Here is a 12500-nt window from a genome sequence, read left to right as displayed (position 1 = left end):
ACAAATGTACGAAGTCGAAGTATGCGTTTATTACTACACAGCAATGGTGTGTAGAGCAAGCACTTAATCACTTAATTACATTTATGAATTGAAATAGTATGCACTTTTATGGCAAAGAGTATTCGTTGGTATATCAATAGAGAATGTCCAATCTCCGGTGGCGCAGGCGGTAAATATACGACCTGGAATAGTTAAGGAATAACAGCAATGATACTTTAATGATTATAAGACTGGATACACTAAGGGGGGTAATCCGGTCGCTTGTAAGACAACGGGAGTAGGAGGGGGGGGGGGGGGGGGGTAGAGTCTGGCTGCCTCGTCCGGCCAAGGGTATCCTGGGTGAACCCACAGTAGTGCAGCTCGGTGCGCCAGCGATCCTTGGACCACAGATGAAAGCAGGTGGACTCTCTGTGAGCCGGCTCTCTCCGGTCCACGGGGGAGAGACGTGAAGCGACCTCGTCTTGCAGAGCGTCTCCTCACCTTGCGTCCTCTCCAGGGGGGGGGGGTTCCAACACACGGCAGTGTCGGGGGTCTCTATCCATGGAATAATCACTGTACACAAAGCATAATCCGTGCCTGGGAAGGCGGGCTGTCGTCGGTAGAATAATCCGGTATACAGGTCCACTCGCTCGTCGGCTCTGGGGCTCCTCGGATGCAGTCTCACATGGGGTCGACCATCCTGGATAAGCAGCCAGTTCTCTGCCCGAAACGATGGGGTACTGACTACGGTAGTATTCTCACCGCACGAAGCACTATATATTAACAGACTATTATTAGCTTAATAGACTACGTCCAACTCGACGATATAGTGCCAAATATGACTATTCAAATATTAATATACACGATGTCTCAATACCGATGGTAGGCCGAACTTGGCCTTACTCCCACACGTGGCGTCGCGGGGAGGCTTTACGTCTGTCACTCTATTGGAGGGTAAGAAACTGGACTGAAAAGGAAGTCCTACTTTAGTAGCGCAGTATATATACGCACTATGAACAAATAGTACCGTTAGTGGTGCGGTAGCCAGATTCCTACGCGGAACTAGGACTTGTTCGTACATGTTGAGCGGTACGTTTGAACTGGGTCTGGGGGGGTATGGCAGCCTGGCACCAAGGTCTCGACCAATAGTAGAATGGAGACTATTATGGGATGTTCAGTAGGCTAGAATGGATATTCAATGCATATTGTACAAGGAATATACAAGGGATATCAGGGAATATTAGAGAATATACAAATACAATTAAATATATATATATAATAAATATATATATTCGGTTTAATCTGGCCCTTCACAACACTATCAATATATCCACAAGGTTCTAGGCATTTTGTCCAAATCCTGAGGGGTACTTCACACAATTTTCTCTCTCGCAATTTTGAAGTCCTTGGGGACGTGTCCCTGTTTTATGGAGATGTTTATTATGTGTGTGATGACTGGGGTGATGGCGGCTGCTGAGTCTCTCGGAGGGGATGTTGTTATGGCCAGTGGCCTTGTTAGGTTGGAGGGCGCTCAGTTTTTTGAGTACCTCAGCTGTTGTTACCATTTAGTTTGAAGTCGTCTTTGTGGACGCCTAGGTTTTTGTAGTAAGCTACTATGTGTTCTACCCCATAATGCCCTGAGTGGGAGGGTAGTTTGTTTACCAGTGTTGTGGCTATGTTTAAAATGTTTAAGTAATTGGCCACATCCAGCTCGTCTGTGATGAGCGTGTTGTCCGTCTTTATGTTTATGTTTGAAAATCTGGTTTTATTTACTGTTTTTTTTTACTGCAGCCTAGTTGATTATTGAGTAATTTCCAAAGTTCACAGGGTTTGTTTTAGTTTTCCTCAGTTTTGTCATTGATGGAATTCTTTTTTGCAGTTCTGATCATGGAGTTTACGTCGTTTCTTAGTCTGTTTCTTTGCAGTTTGAGTTTGTTCACGTGGGCTTGGAGTTCACTGCTCGAGCTTTTGGTAAGCTTTGACTGACTTTTACGAAACTCAGAGCATTTTTTGTCTGTATGTCTGGGAGGGTTGCATTCATTTATTTGATTTATAAAAAAAATTATTTGACTTCATGGTGTGTTTGTTTAGTTCTTGATTTATTGTGATGTTTCTTCTTGACTTGTCTAAAGAAGACGTGTCCGGCCCATGGGGACATTAACGTGTGTTGTCGGGCCTTACAGATACATTTGATTTGATTTGGAATCGAATCGAATCAAACAAACTGTTCTGTTTTCCTTCCGCATGACGTCCCCCTGTGTGTCTGTGTTGTCCTCAATCAATCAATCAATCAATCAATCAATCAATCAATCAATCAATCTCACCTCACCTCCCCTCACCGTTGTCTCCCTCCAGGAGGGCTCTGGATGTCAGTACTGCCGGATCCACCGGGCCGACCTGGAGAAGACTCTGGGTTTCTCCACCGGGCCGTTTGGAAGTAAGTACCGGTGCCGACGATACAAACCACCCCTCTGGCTCCTCCCCTCTGGCTCCACCCCTCACCTCTCGCTCCACCCCTCTGGCTCCACCCCTCTGGCTCCACCCCTCACCTCTGGCTCCACCCCATCTGGCTCCTCCCTTCTGGCTCCACCCCTCACATCTGGCTCCACCCCTCTGGCTCCTCCCCTCTGGCTCCACCCCTCTGGCTCCTCCCCTCACCTCTGACTCCACCCCTCTGACTTCACCTCTCTGGCTCCTCCCCTCTGGCACCACCCCTCACCTCTGGCGTGAAAATATCACATTTTCATTGAGCGCACACTGTGCCCCCCCCCCCCCCCCACTACACATTTATATTACACATGTGGTGTAAATATGTAAGACATTCTTGTTTCATTCACATTCTTCGAGTTAAACATGATTTATTTTATTCCATTCACTTGATTATAATGGATAATTTTTTTACAGACATCACATTTGATCACAGAAAACGAACAGCACTTATATTGATCAATGTGATCTAGCAGAGGTCAATGTTAACCATATGCTGTCGAGATTGCTTGTTGTGATTGGTAAAGTTAACATCTGTTAAGTATTTTCTTCATGAATTGTTATGGCTTTATTGTGTTAAAATCCCAATAGTGTGGGTCCATCAGACCCGCGGTAACAAAAACGTGAACCACCCACACAAGGAGCGCTCCGTTGGAACAGTTGGCAGGCTGCGTGCCTTGCTCAAGGGCACTTCGACTGTCGTTGTTGGCAAGCTAATCGTGAGACTATTGCCGCCACCACGCGCCACGTCTTACTGTCGCTCCGAGGTTTGGATTGGATCGACCCAATGTTTACATTTACAATACATTTACATTTGATGGATTAAACCCTCTTAGAATGTTAGTGTTGAGAGGTGGAGTGTTAACCCTTTCACTGCCGCGCTACAGAAGGTTAACCCTTTACTCTCACATAACCGACGGGTAGTAAAGGGTTAACCTTATGTAGTGCGGCAGTGAAAGGATTAAAATAAAAAAAATATTATAATAATAAACACACACACACACACATCATTGGATGGGCATCGCTCTGTTTATTTGTTTTATTAACCCTTTCACCGCCACACTACAGAATGTTAACGCTTTACTACCCGTCGGTAGTGTGATAGTAAAGGGTTAACCTTCTGTAGTGCGGCAGTGCAAGGGTTAACCTGCTGTCGTGTGGCAGTGAAAGGGTTAAGAGGACTGTATTTATTCATCTTATCTATATGCTCATGACTTATTTGACTCGAGAAATAAGAACGACACAGTTTGCTGTGCAAATGTGTCTTAGGCTCAGGGGTGTAAAAAGCACCCAGAAATTACACTTAAGTGAAAGTATGGGTACCGTCTCAAATCGTACTCAAGTAAAAGTCAAGAGTATCTGGCTAAAAACACACTTGAGTAAAAGTCAAAAAGTTTCTACTTTTAAATGTGCAATACCCGTAGTACGCTCTGCTCTCTCTGTAGAGCAGGGGTGGCCAACCAGTCAGAGACTAAGAGCCACAAAAATCACTGTGGTACCACAAAGAGCCAGTAAAAGTGTATATTTTCAGCATTAGGTTTGTTTACCAATGATTTTATTAGTGAAATATAAGATTATAGAAATCTCAGGGTATTGAGTCGGAAACCGGCGCATATTGACAGGAGGAAGTGGAGCAGCCAAAAGTGAGTGTAGTCTTTTGAAGGAAGAGACTCAGGGCTTTCGAATTTCGAAAAACTACCCTACCCAGCTCACACCAGCCCCTGTCAATCACCTGACTTCTGGATTAACTTTTTTATTTCTCTTATTTTTTGGGATTATCTCCCACAAACCTGAACGTTATTGCCATAAAACAGAACGCAGTTAGTTTCTCTACCTTTCTGTGAACGTCTTGCAAAAAACGGTGTTGCAATATGATGAAAAATGGTGGAGAAATTTACATTATAAAAAAGATGGCAGAATTCAGTACTGTATCTACAAAACCTTGTTTAATCATCTTCCCTTTATTCATTTGCTTAGATTTGTCAGGTCTGGTAAATTTTAGCATGGTGTTATTCACAGTCAAAGATAATTGAATTGATATTCTCCTTTGGTTCATTACAATTTACTCAAGCCTAGTAACAGACACAGTATTTCTGACACTGGGAACACATTCCCTGAGATCCATAGATGTCCCTAGATTCAGATACCAAGAACATGCAAATGGACCATTTAAAAAGAAATCTGTAAATGTTTATTCTACGTCCTTATGGAATGAGTGTCAAAAAATAATAATATATTATAATATATATATTTTTTTTTTTATGGATGGAAGAGCCACACATTGACGGGCAAAGAGCCACATGCAGCTCGCGAGCCGTGGGTTGGCCACCCCTGCTGTAGAGCCTTCCTGTCCTGGGCGGTGCAGTTGCCAAACCAGGCAGTGATATTCCCAGTCAGGATGCTCTCCACAGCTCCGGAGTAGAAGGACTGGAGTATCTTCCCGGATAATCTGTACTTCCTAATTGTCTCAGGTGATAGAGGCGCTGTTTCGCCTTTTTTACCACAGTGTCTGTGTGTGTTGTCCATGTCAGGTCCTCTGTGATGTGGACTCCCAGGTACTTAAAACTGCTCACCCTGTCCACGATAGCCCCATTAACTCTTTGGGCGCCACCCACTTTCCCCATCTCTACCGCCTGGCGCCAGAGTTATTGACCATTTTAGCGATGTTTGCAGACCCATAATTTTTTTACATTTTTTATTTAATTTGTTTATTTGGACGGGACAATGCAAAATTAATGAACACTGTGGAGTGTAAAAATTGCCGGATTTAGCACGAGGCTAATTTCCATCCGTTGTCCCCAAACATAAAAACAGGACTCGTAGAAACAGTACGAAATGTACAAATACATAACAGCATGTCACATGTGTTCTGTATTATAGCTACCGTATGGAGACAATAGTATGGCTCATTTGACAGGCAGATCAGGTGATATACTGATTCCCTGTGATCTCTCCGCAGGCTGTGTTCCGTGGCCTTGTCATGAGCTGCTTGGAGCAGAGAACCCAGAGGTCTGTGAACACTACGTCCACGCACCGAACCACGTGACTGTGGAGGTCCTACCGGATCAGGACCCGGAATCTGACACCATCGTCGTTTCATGGAAGCCCAGTTACTATGGTAAGAATCTGACACCATCGTTGTTTCATGGAAGCCCAGTTACTATGGTAAGGAACACAGTCTAGTAGCCAGGGAGGCCTCTCATACAGCCCTTTCATTTCATTTCAAACCTTTATTTCAACTCGTAACACGCCGAGGTTACCCTCCTTTACAGTGACGACGAGCTCACAAAACAAGCGCTAAGAACGAAGGTTATCTTATAACCCTAGTTATATGAGTAATAGCGAGCGCTTTGCTCTATTGGAACTACCCCTTTAATCATATCCTAAATGAAAGCTTTCACCTCGTGTACACCTGCCCATCCGCCTGACCACTCTCACATCCGCTCCTATAAAGCGGGGTCATGGCCACACAACAGCTCCTTCCCCAGTCTTTCACCGCCGAAACGGAAGACCGTGGGGTCCTCAGTGAGTCAGAGCAAAGCGCTCGCTATTACACATATAACTAGGGTTATAAGATAACCTTCGTTATATTTCGTTATAGCTTACGCTTTGCTCTATTGGAACACAAGAGCTGAGCAGAGCGTAAGCCCGACAGATGCACCCGCTGAGGTCCCCTACAACCATCAGAACCGGGGAGGATCCGGGCCCCCCCTAGCGAGGGACGGGAGGGAGATCAGACCCTGACTGTGCGAAGAGGGTTTAGCGCCTCAACGCACAGGGTGAGCAGACCGTGGGACTTACCTTTGTTTAGAAGGGCCCGCGACTCCTCAGACGCGCATCCCACACGCCACCAGGGAACAGACGTGAGCAAAACCCCCTTCACAGCCCCCAACATCGCGGGGTCGGAGTCAAACCCCAACCCTGTGGCAAGGCCGTAGCAGCGGAGCGCGGAGGAGGTCCCAGCCTCAGGCCACTCCGGGGCTAGGACCCCCCGAAAAAGGGGCCTGGTGCTATGAGGACGTGGCATCGAGACCCCACCATACGGTCACTGGTGACACCACCCCCCACATCGCCAGCGTATCGGACAGGGCCTAAATCAAGTGAAGGCCCTTCTCCCCTTGGCACGCTGCTCTGAAGCGCTCCCAAGGAGGCTTCCCCCCCACAGTACTGTGGGGCCAGCCGGCGTGCCGGGGAGACAACCCTCCAAGGAGGTTGATCCCTCAATCCAGGCAAACAGGTCCCAAGAGCAGAACTCGACCTGTGCCCGTAGCACTGCGGACTAGACAGGCGCCTAAGGGGCTTACTGTAAGAACAGTATCCCGGCGGAAAGGGTGTTCGGTATGCCGTGCACCATGTCACAATCTCATGGGGCCACGAACCTCGCGGAGGCGGAGTTAGCCAACCCCGCCAGCGAACAGATTCCACCACGAACCCCGACCCCGCCAATTTATCAATCCCGCGGGGTCGAGGTTCAGAGTTTGACACAATTGGCAGACGTCATGAAAGATGCTGGGGCATACTCTCGGGCAGACGGGGTCAGGCTTGGCCTCAACCTGAGAGTCGACTCTGCTACCAACACACCGGGGAGACAACCACCCCCCTATGTTTATTTTAACAGGAGGCGGTTGTTCCCTTAATCCACTAAGAAACCCCAGAAACACAACTGTGCATATACACAGGCTATACAAGCAGTTCAAGCGTTTCAGGTTTAAAAAGGGTTAACCCAGGCCAACAGGTCATCGAGGGCAAGGCCCGACCTGGGCCTGGCAGACCTTGAGCAGGAACTCAAGACGAGGGGACTGACGTGGAAACAGCTGGAGAGGATGGCTCAAGAAAGACGGGGGTGGAAACTTTTCATCAACGGCCTATGTTCCGAAAGGAATAAAAGGCCTAAGTAAAAGTAAGTATGCATTCCTTACATGTATGAAGGGTTGTTACTTGTTGCCCCTTCATTAGATCTGTCGCTCTGTGTTTGTTCCCCAGGGATCTCCTTCCTGCGAGGCTTCCAGGTCTCCCTCCAGCTCCTGGGAGGAACTCACGTCGCCTGTCAGCTCTCGCTCTTTCACCGCAGCCTCTCCCTCCCTGCCTCGCACGCCCAGAAGGTACAGTAGGAAGAGGTCTTTCCCCCTTTATCACCTTGTCCTTTCTGTCCAACCCAAGACTGCAATGCTGAATCTACTGCACAAAACCACGCATTATATAATAATAATTAGTGATGTTCGATATTGGCTTTTTTTTACCGATATCCGATATACCGATATTGTCCAACTCTTAATTTCCGATACGGATATCAACCGATACCGATACATACATACAAAAATGGAATAATTTCAGGTACGAATATTTTCACCTAAAATATATACCTAGGTAAATGGAATATTGCTCCACTTCTCCAAGGTCCATTTGCATGTTCTTGGTATCTAGGGACATCTATGGACCTCAGGGAATGTATTCACAGTGTCAGAAATATTGTGTCTATTACTAGGCTTGCTTAAATTGTGATGAAACAAAGGAGAATATGAATTATGATTTTTCTTTGCATCTTTGACAGTGAATAACACCATGATAATAATGACCAAACTTAAAAAACTGCCACTGATCTCGTGCAGTACCCTCTTGAGATCACGTGTAAAAAAAAATATCTAAGGAAATTAATAAAGGGAAGATGATTAAACCGAAGGTTCTGTAGATACAGTAATGAATTCTCCCATCCGGACCAATGCAATTTGAAATATTATTATAGAATATAGAATATGATGCTTATAAATTACCTTATTATAGCCAATTCGCACATTTATATATATATACATATATTATCTTTCAAATGCCCGAGTTCAATTTGGATTTAGTATCACCAGGCGTGCATAAGAACAGATAATGATATCTACTGTAATTTACTGTATTTTCTTATTTTCACCATAGTCCAACAATTTTGAAACTAATTTCAGATCTAATTGTTGCTACATGCTAACAATAGGGAGGAGAAACTAACTGCGTTTCAATATTTGTCAAAAACGTTACCTTTTGTGGCTTATTATCCCGAATAATAACAGTTATTGAAATAATTCATTCAGAACGCTGAACTTTAAACCCCCACAGAACCTGCCAGGAAGTGTAGTTCGGAATAATTCCCATGATTCAAAATTTCCAAAATGGTCGCCGTCTTGCAATAGACTTCAGCAAATCGAGAAGTTAAAACTATCTAATGGCACTTTTAACCTATTGCTAAACTAACGTATTGATGATAATATACATTCTACATGCTTTTGTGACATGTTAGTGATGTTAATACTTGAAAACGTTTGATAAAAAAAATCACAAAAAATATGCAACACTCTGAAAAATATTGATTTATGACCAGATGCCATTTTGGGACCGGAAAAAAAAACAGTGTACAGGGACAAATCAATGCTATACATGTATAAACACTGTATAGGCAGGCACACCATATGATAATCACACATATGCACACATATACATAATCATAAATCACATAATCACAATAAGGACAGTCAGGCTAGTAGGCAAGCATACAGGGGCTGGGCAGCTGGACTGCGATGTGACTTGCTAATGGTCACAGACCTGATTTTGTAACAGCCATGCTTTGAGTGTGTGTGAAGGACCTGAGTGTATCAGTACTGCGGATGTGTGATGGGATGGTGTTCCAGAACTCTGCAGCTCTTATCCAGAAGGCTGATTTGCTAAATGCGCTTTTTCTCATTGTCAGTGGGGCAATGTGCAGTGAGGCAATGTGCAGTGGGGCAATGTGCAGTGAGGCAATGTGCAGTGAGGCAATGTGCAGTGAGGCAATGCGCAGTGAGGCAATGCGCAGTGAGGCAATGTGCAGTGAGGCAATGTGCAGTGAGGCAATGTGCAGTGAGGCAATGTGCAGTGAGGCAATGTGCAGTGCTCCTGTCCGTCTTTGTCAGGGACACGACAGCGTTAGCAATCTGTTGTGCATGTTTTTCCATTGGGTTTATCTTATCGGGGGGGGGGAACCCTTGCAAGCACGGGGGCGAGAACATGCAAACTCCACACGGAAAGGCCCGGGAGAAACCCCACCTGGGTACCTGGCAACACGGCAACCTGGTCCCCAAGCGGGAATCGAACCCATGACCTTCTACACCACCGTATGAAACAGACGCAGCTATATCACTATGTAACAACCCATCATCTACACTCACAGCACACACATCCACACGTACACACTCACTTTAAATAAACACTCACCTTACTCACTTTAGAGATATTCAAGGTACACGGGGTGTGAGTCGTGCTTATTGTGTCATCAAGATTCCCAGACGAGGCGTGTGGTAAGCGCCGCTACCTACGTTTGTTTTGGACCGCATACACCCAAGTCACCCAAACAACTGCCTCTTTGAACTGCTGCGGTCAGGCAAGCGCTACCGGAGTCTCATGGCCAGTACAGAGAGACTCAGAAGAAGCTTCTATCCCCAGGCCATCAGGATGCTCAATGACTATGACACTATGTAACAACCCATCATCTACACTCACTGCACACACACCCACACGCACACACTCACTTTAAACAAACACTCACCTTAACACCCACTTTACTCACTTTAGCACACTTTATATTTATTAGTAAAGAGATTTGCACTACAATTCATACCTCATTGCACCTTACCCTGAGTTTGTACCTCATCCCATTTCTGCATTGTACCTCACTGTTACTCTTTTTACTCTGTATTGTATATTGTATATAATCAGGCACGTGCACACATAGAGCCCAAGGGGTGCTTGAGCACCTGCCTTTTTGAGCCTCATAAAAAAAGTGCCCTTTTTGAAAATAATAAATAAATAAATAAAAATCTGTTACGCATATAGACTGCTCTTCCAACTGAAAAATGTCAGGATAGAATAAAAATATTAGGTAAAGAGAGAGAGATGCCCCATATTCCATTGCAGTTTGCACGGCCTCCTCAGCGTGCCTCTCCGCGGACCTATATATTTCATGCATAGCGTGGGTGATGATGATGATGATAGAAACCGCTGTGGCGCATACAGTTGAATGCTGGTATTGCACTCACTGAGGGACACGAAGAAGTCAAGTCCGATGGGATTTGAGAATCTCAAATACAAATCGGGATTGGAATAAAAAATGCATTTATATTAAACAATACAGAATATACAGCACTTCTTGGGGTCTGTAGGGTAAACACTTATTCCCTCCCCCCTGAACATTTATGGAGATGTATGGGCCTTTTAAGTCAGTGATGAAAGTGTCTTTCAAGGATAAGTGAGCTCTTGCACTGATTATTATAGTTCAATATTCAATATTTGATCACCAAAACCCCCCAAAAACCATAAAAAGGGGACCCCCCGGCCCAAAAAGGGCCCTTAAAAATGCTTGAGGCAGACCGGTAAGGTCGAAACGTTGCATCTACTGCCTTTTTTGTTTATTAAAATCACCTTGGAACTACAAGTGAGTTGCGAGCCCCGCTTTGTTCTTAGGAGATGTATTATAGGACACGAGTGTCAGCTTCCTCATGGTTGCATTGATCCATTGGTGGACTGTTTCCAACATGGTGGACTTGATCACCTGCAGTGATGTAGACATTCTTGTCATCTGGGAACTGTCCATCTGTTAACAACTTATTTGACAGGAATGAGAAAATGTCTTGTTACACCTGGCGCAACGACCTCCTCGTCAACAGAAATATTTCTACTTGACGTGAATTGTGTCTAGCACAATAAAAGCTTTCCCATAGAGTTTCAAGTTTCAAGTTTCTTTAATAGTTGTCATACAGAAGTACAGAATACTTTTATACAAAATGCTTCTTACTGTTACGCTCCAGAGACTGTGCAAGACGAGATAAGTATGAAATAAAATAACATAGTATAGCATGTAAATTAGAAGTAAAAAAAAATGAGGTCACAGTGTTCAGTTTAGACATATGTACGATGCAGAATAGACGTAACTGAGTTACCATATAATATACAATACTGTGCAGTGTACTAATATACAATACTATATAGTGCAAGGCAGAAATGGGATGAGGTGCAATTTAGGTACAATTTACAGTAGGTGTACGAGTTGTAGTGCAAATCCTTTATCAATAAATATAAAGTGTGTTTGTGTGATCTAAAGTGTGGAGAGTGGGTGCTGCAGTGTGTTGTTTGTTTAAGTGAGTGTGTGCGTGTGGGTGTGTGTGCTGTGTGCATTTGATGGTTGTTGCATAGTGTTTATTGTTCGTTTAGCAGCCTGATGGCCTGGGGATAGAAGCTTCTTCAGAGTCTTTCTGTGCTCGCCTTAAGACTCCGGTATCGCTTGCCTGACCGCAGCAGTTCAAAGAGGCAGTTGTTCGGGTGGCTCGAGTCCTTAATAATTCTCTTAGCCTTCCCCTTGCACCGCTTGTTGTAAATGTTCTGGAGGGTGGGAAGCCCCCCTCCAATTGTGCGTTCGGCTGAACGTGTCACTCTTTGTAGTCTGCTACGGTCTTGTGCAGTGCTATTCCCAAACCAGGAGGTGATGTTGCCAGTCAGGATGCTCTCTATTGTACATGAGTAGAAGTTCCTAAGGATCTTCTGACTGACTTGGAACTTCCTTAGGCGCCTGAGGAAGTAGAGGCGTTGTCGTGCCTTCTTCACAACACTGTCAATGTGTGTGGTCCATGTCAAATCCTCGGATATGTGGGCTCCGAGGTACTTGAAACTGTTCACTCTCTCAACCGGTGCCCCGTCGATGCTGAGGGGGCTGTAGTCCTTGACCCCCGACCTCCTGAAGTCCACAATCATCTCTTTTGTTTTGCTGACGTTCAGGGAGAGGCAGTTCTCCTGACACCACTGTGACAGGTTCTCTACCTCTTCCAGGTAGGCCCTTTCGTCGTTGGCAGAGATCAGGCCCACCACTACTGTGTCATCAGCAAATTTGATGATGGTGTTGTTGTTCCGCTGTGCTACGCAGTCATGTGTGTACAGGGAGTAGAGGAGGGGGCTCAGAACACAGCCCTGGGGGGCCCCTATGTTGAGCGTGATGGATGAGGAGGTGCAGTTGCCTGCTCTTACCACCT

At 45.2% G+C, this 12500-nt stretch overlaps 1 protein-coding gene across 1 annotated transcript in view; it reads left to right on the top strand.

The window, feature by feature from the left end:
- Window positions 1–12500, top strand: part of LOC311227590 (interleukin-17 receptor D) — a gene marked incomplete at both ends in the record, with an annotated part of 60589 nt that overhangs the window by 9049 nt on the left and 39040 nt on the right. The window contains 3 exons of the mRNA XM_084313310.1: window positions 2335–2416; window positions 5426–5584; window positions 7450–7568. Of these exons, the coding sequence (XP_084169436.1) occupies window positions 2335–2416; window positions 5426–5584; window positions 7450–7568 (360 nt within the window). The remainder of the gene's footprint in view (window positions 1–2334; window positions 2417–5425; window positions 5585–7449; window positions 7569–12500) is intronic.

Source organism: Notolepis coatsorum, assembly GCF_963971535.1.
Source record: "Notolepis coatsorum genome assembly, chromosome: 4".
Lineage (NCBI taxonomy): Eukaryota > Metazoa > Chordata > Actinopteri > Aulopiformes > Paralepididae > Notolepis > Notolepis coatsorum.
This window is presented reverse-complemented; position numbering and strand designations above follow the sequence as displayed.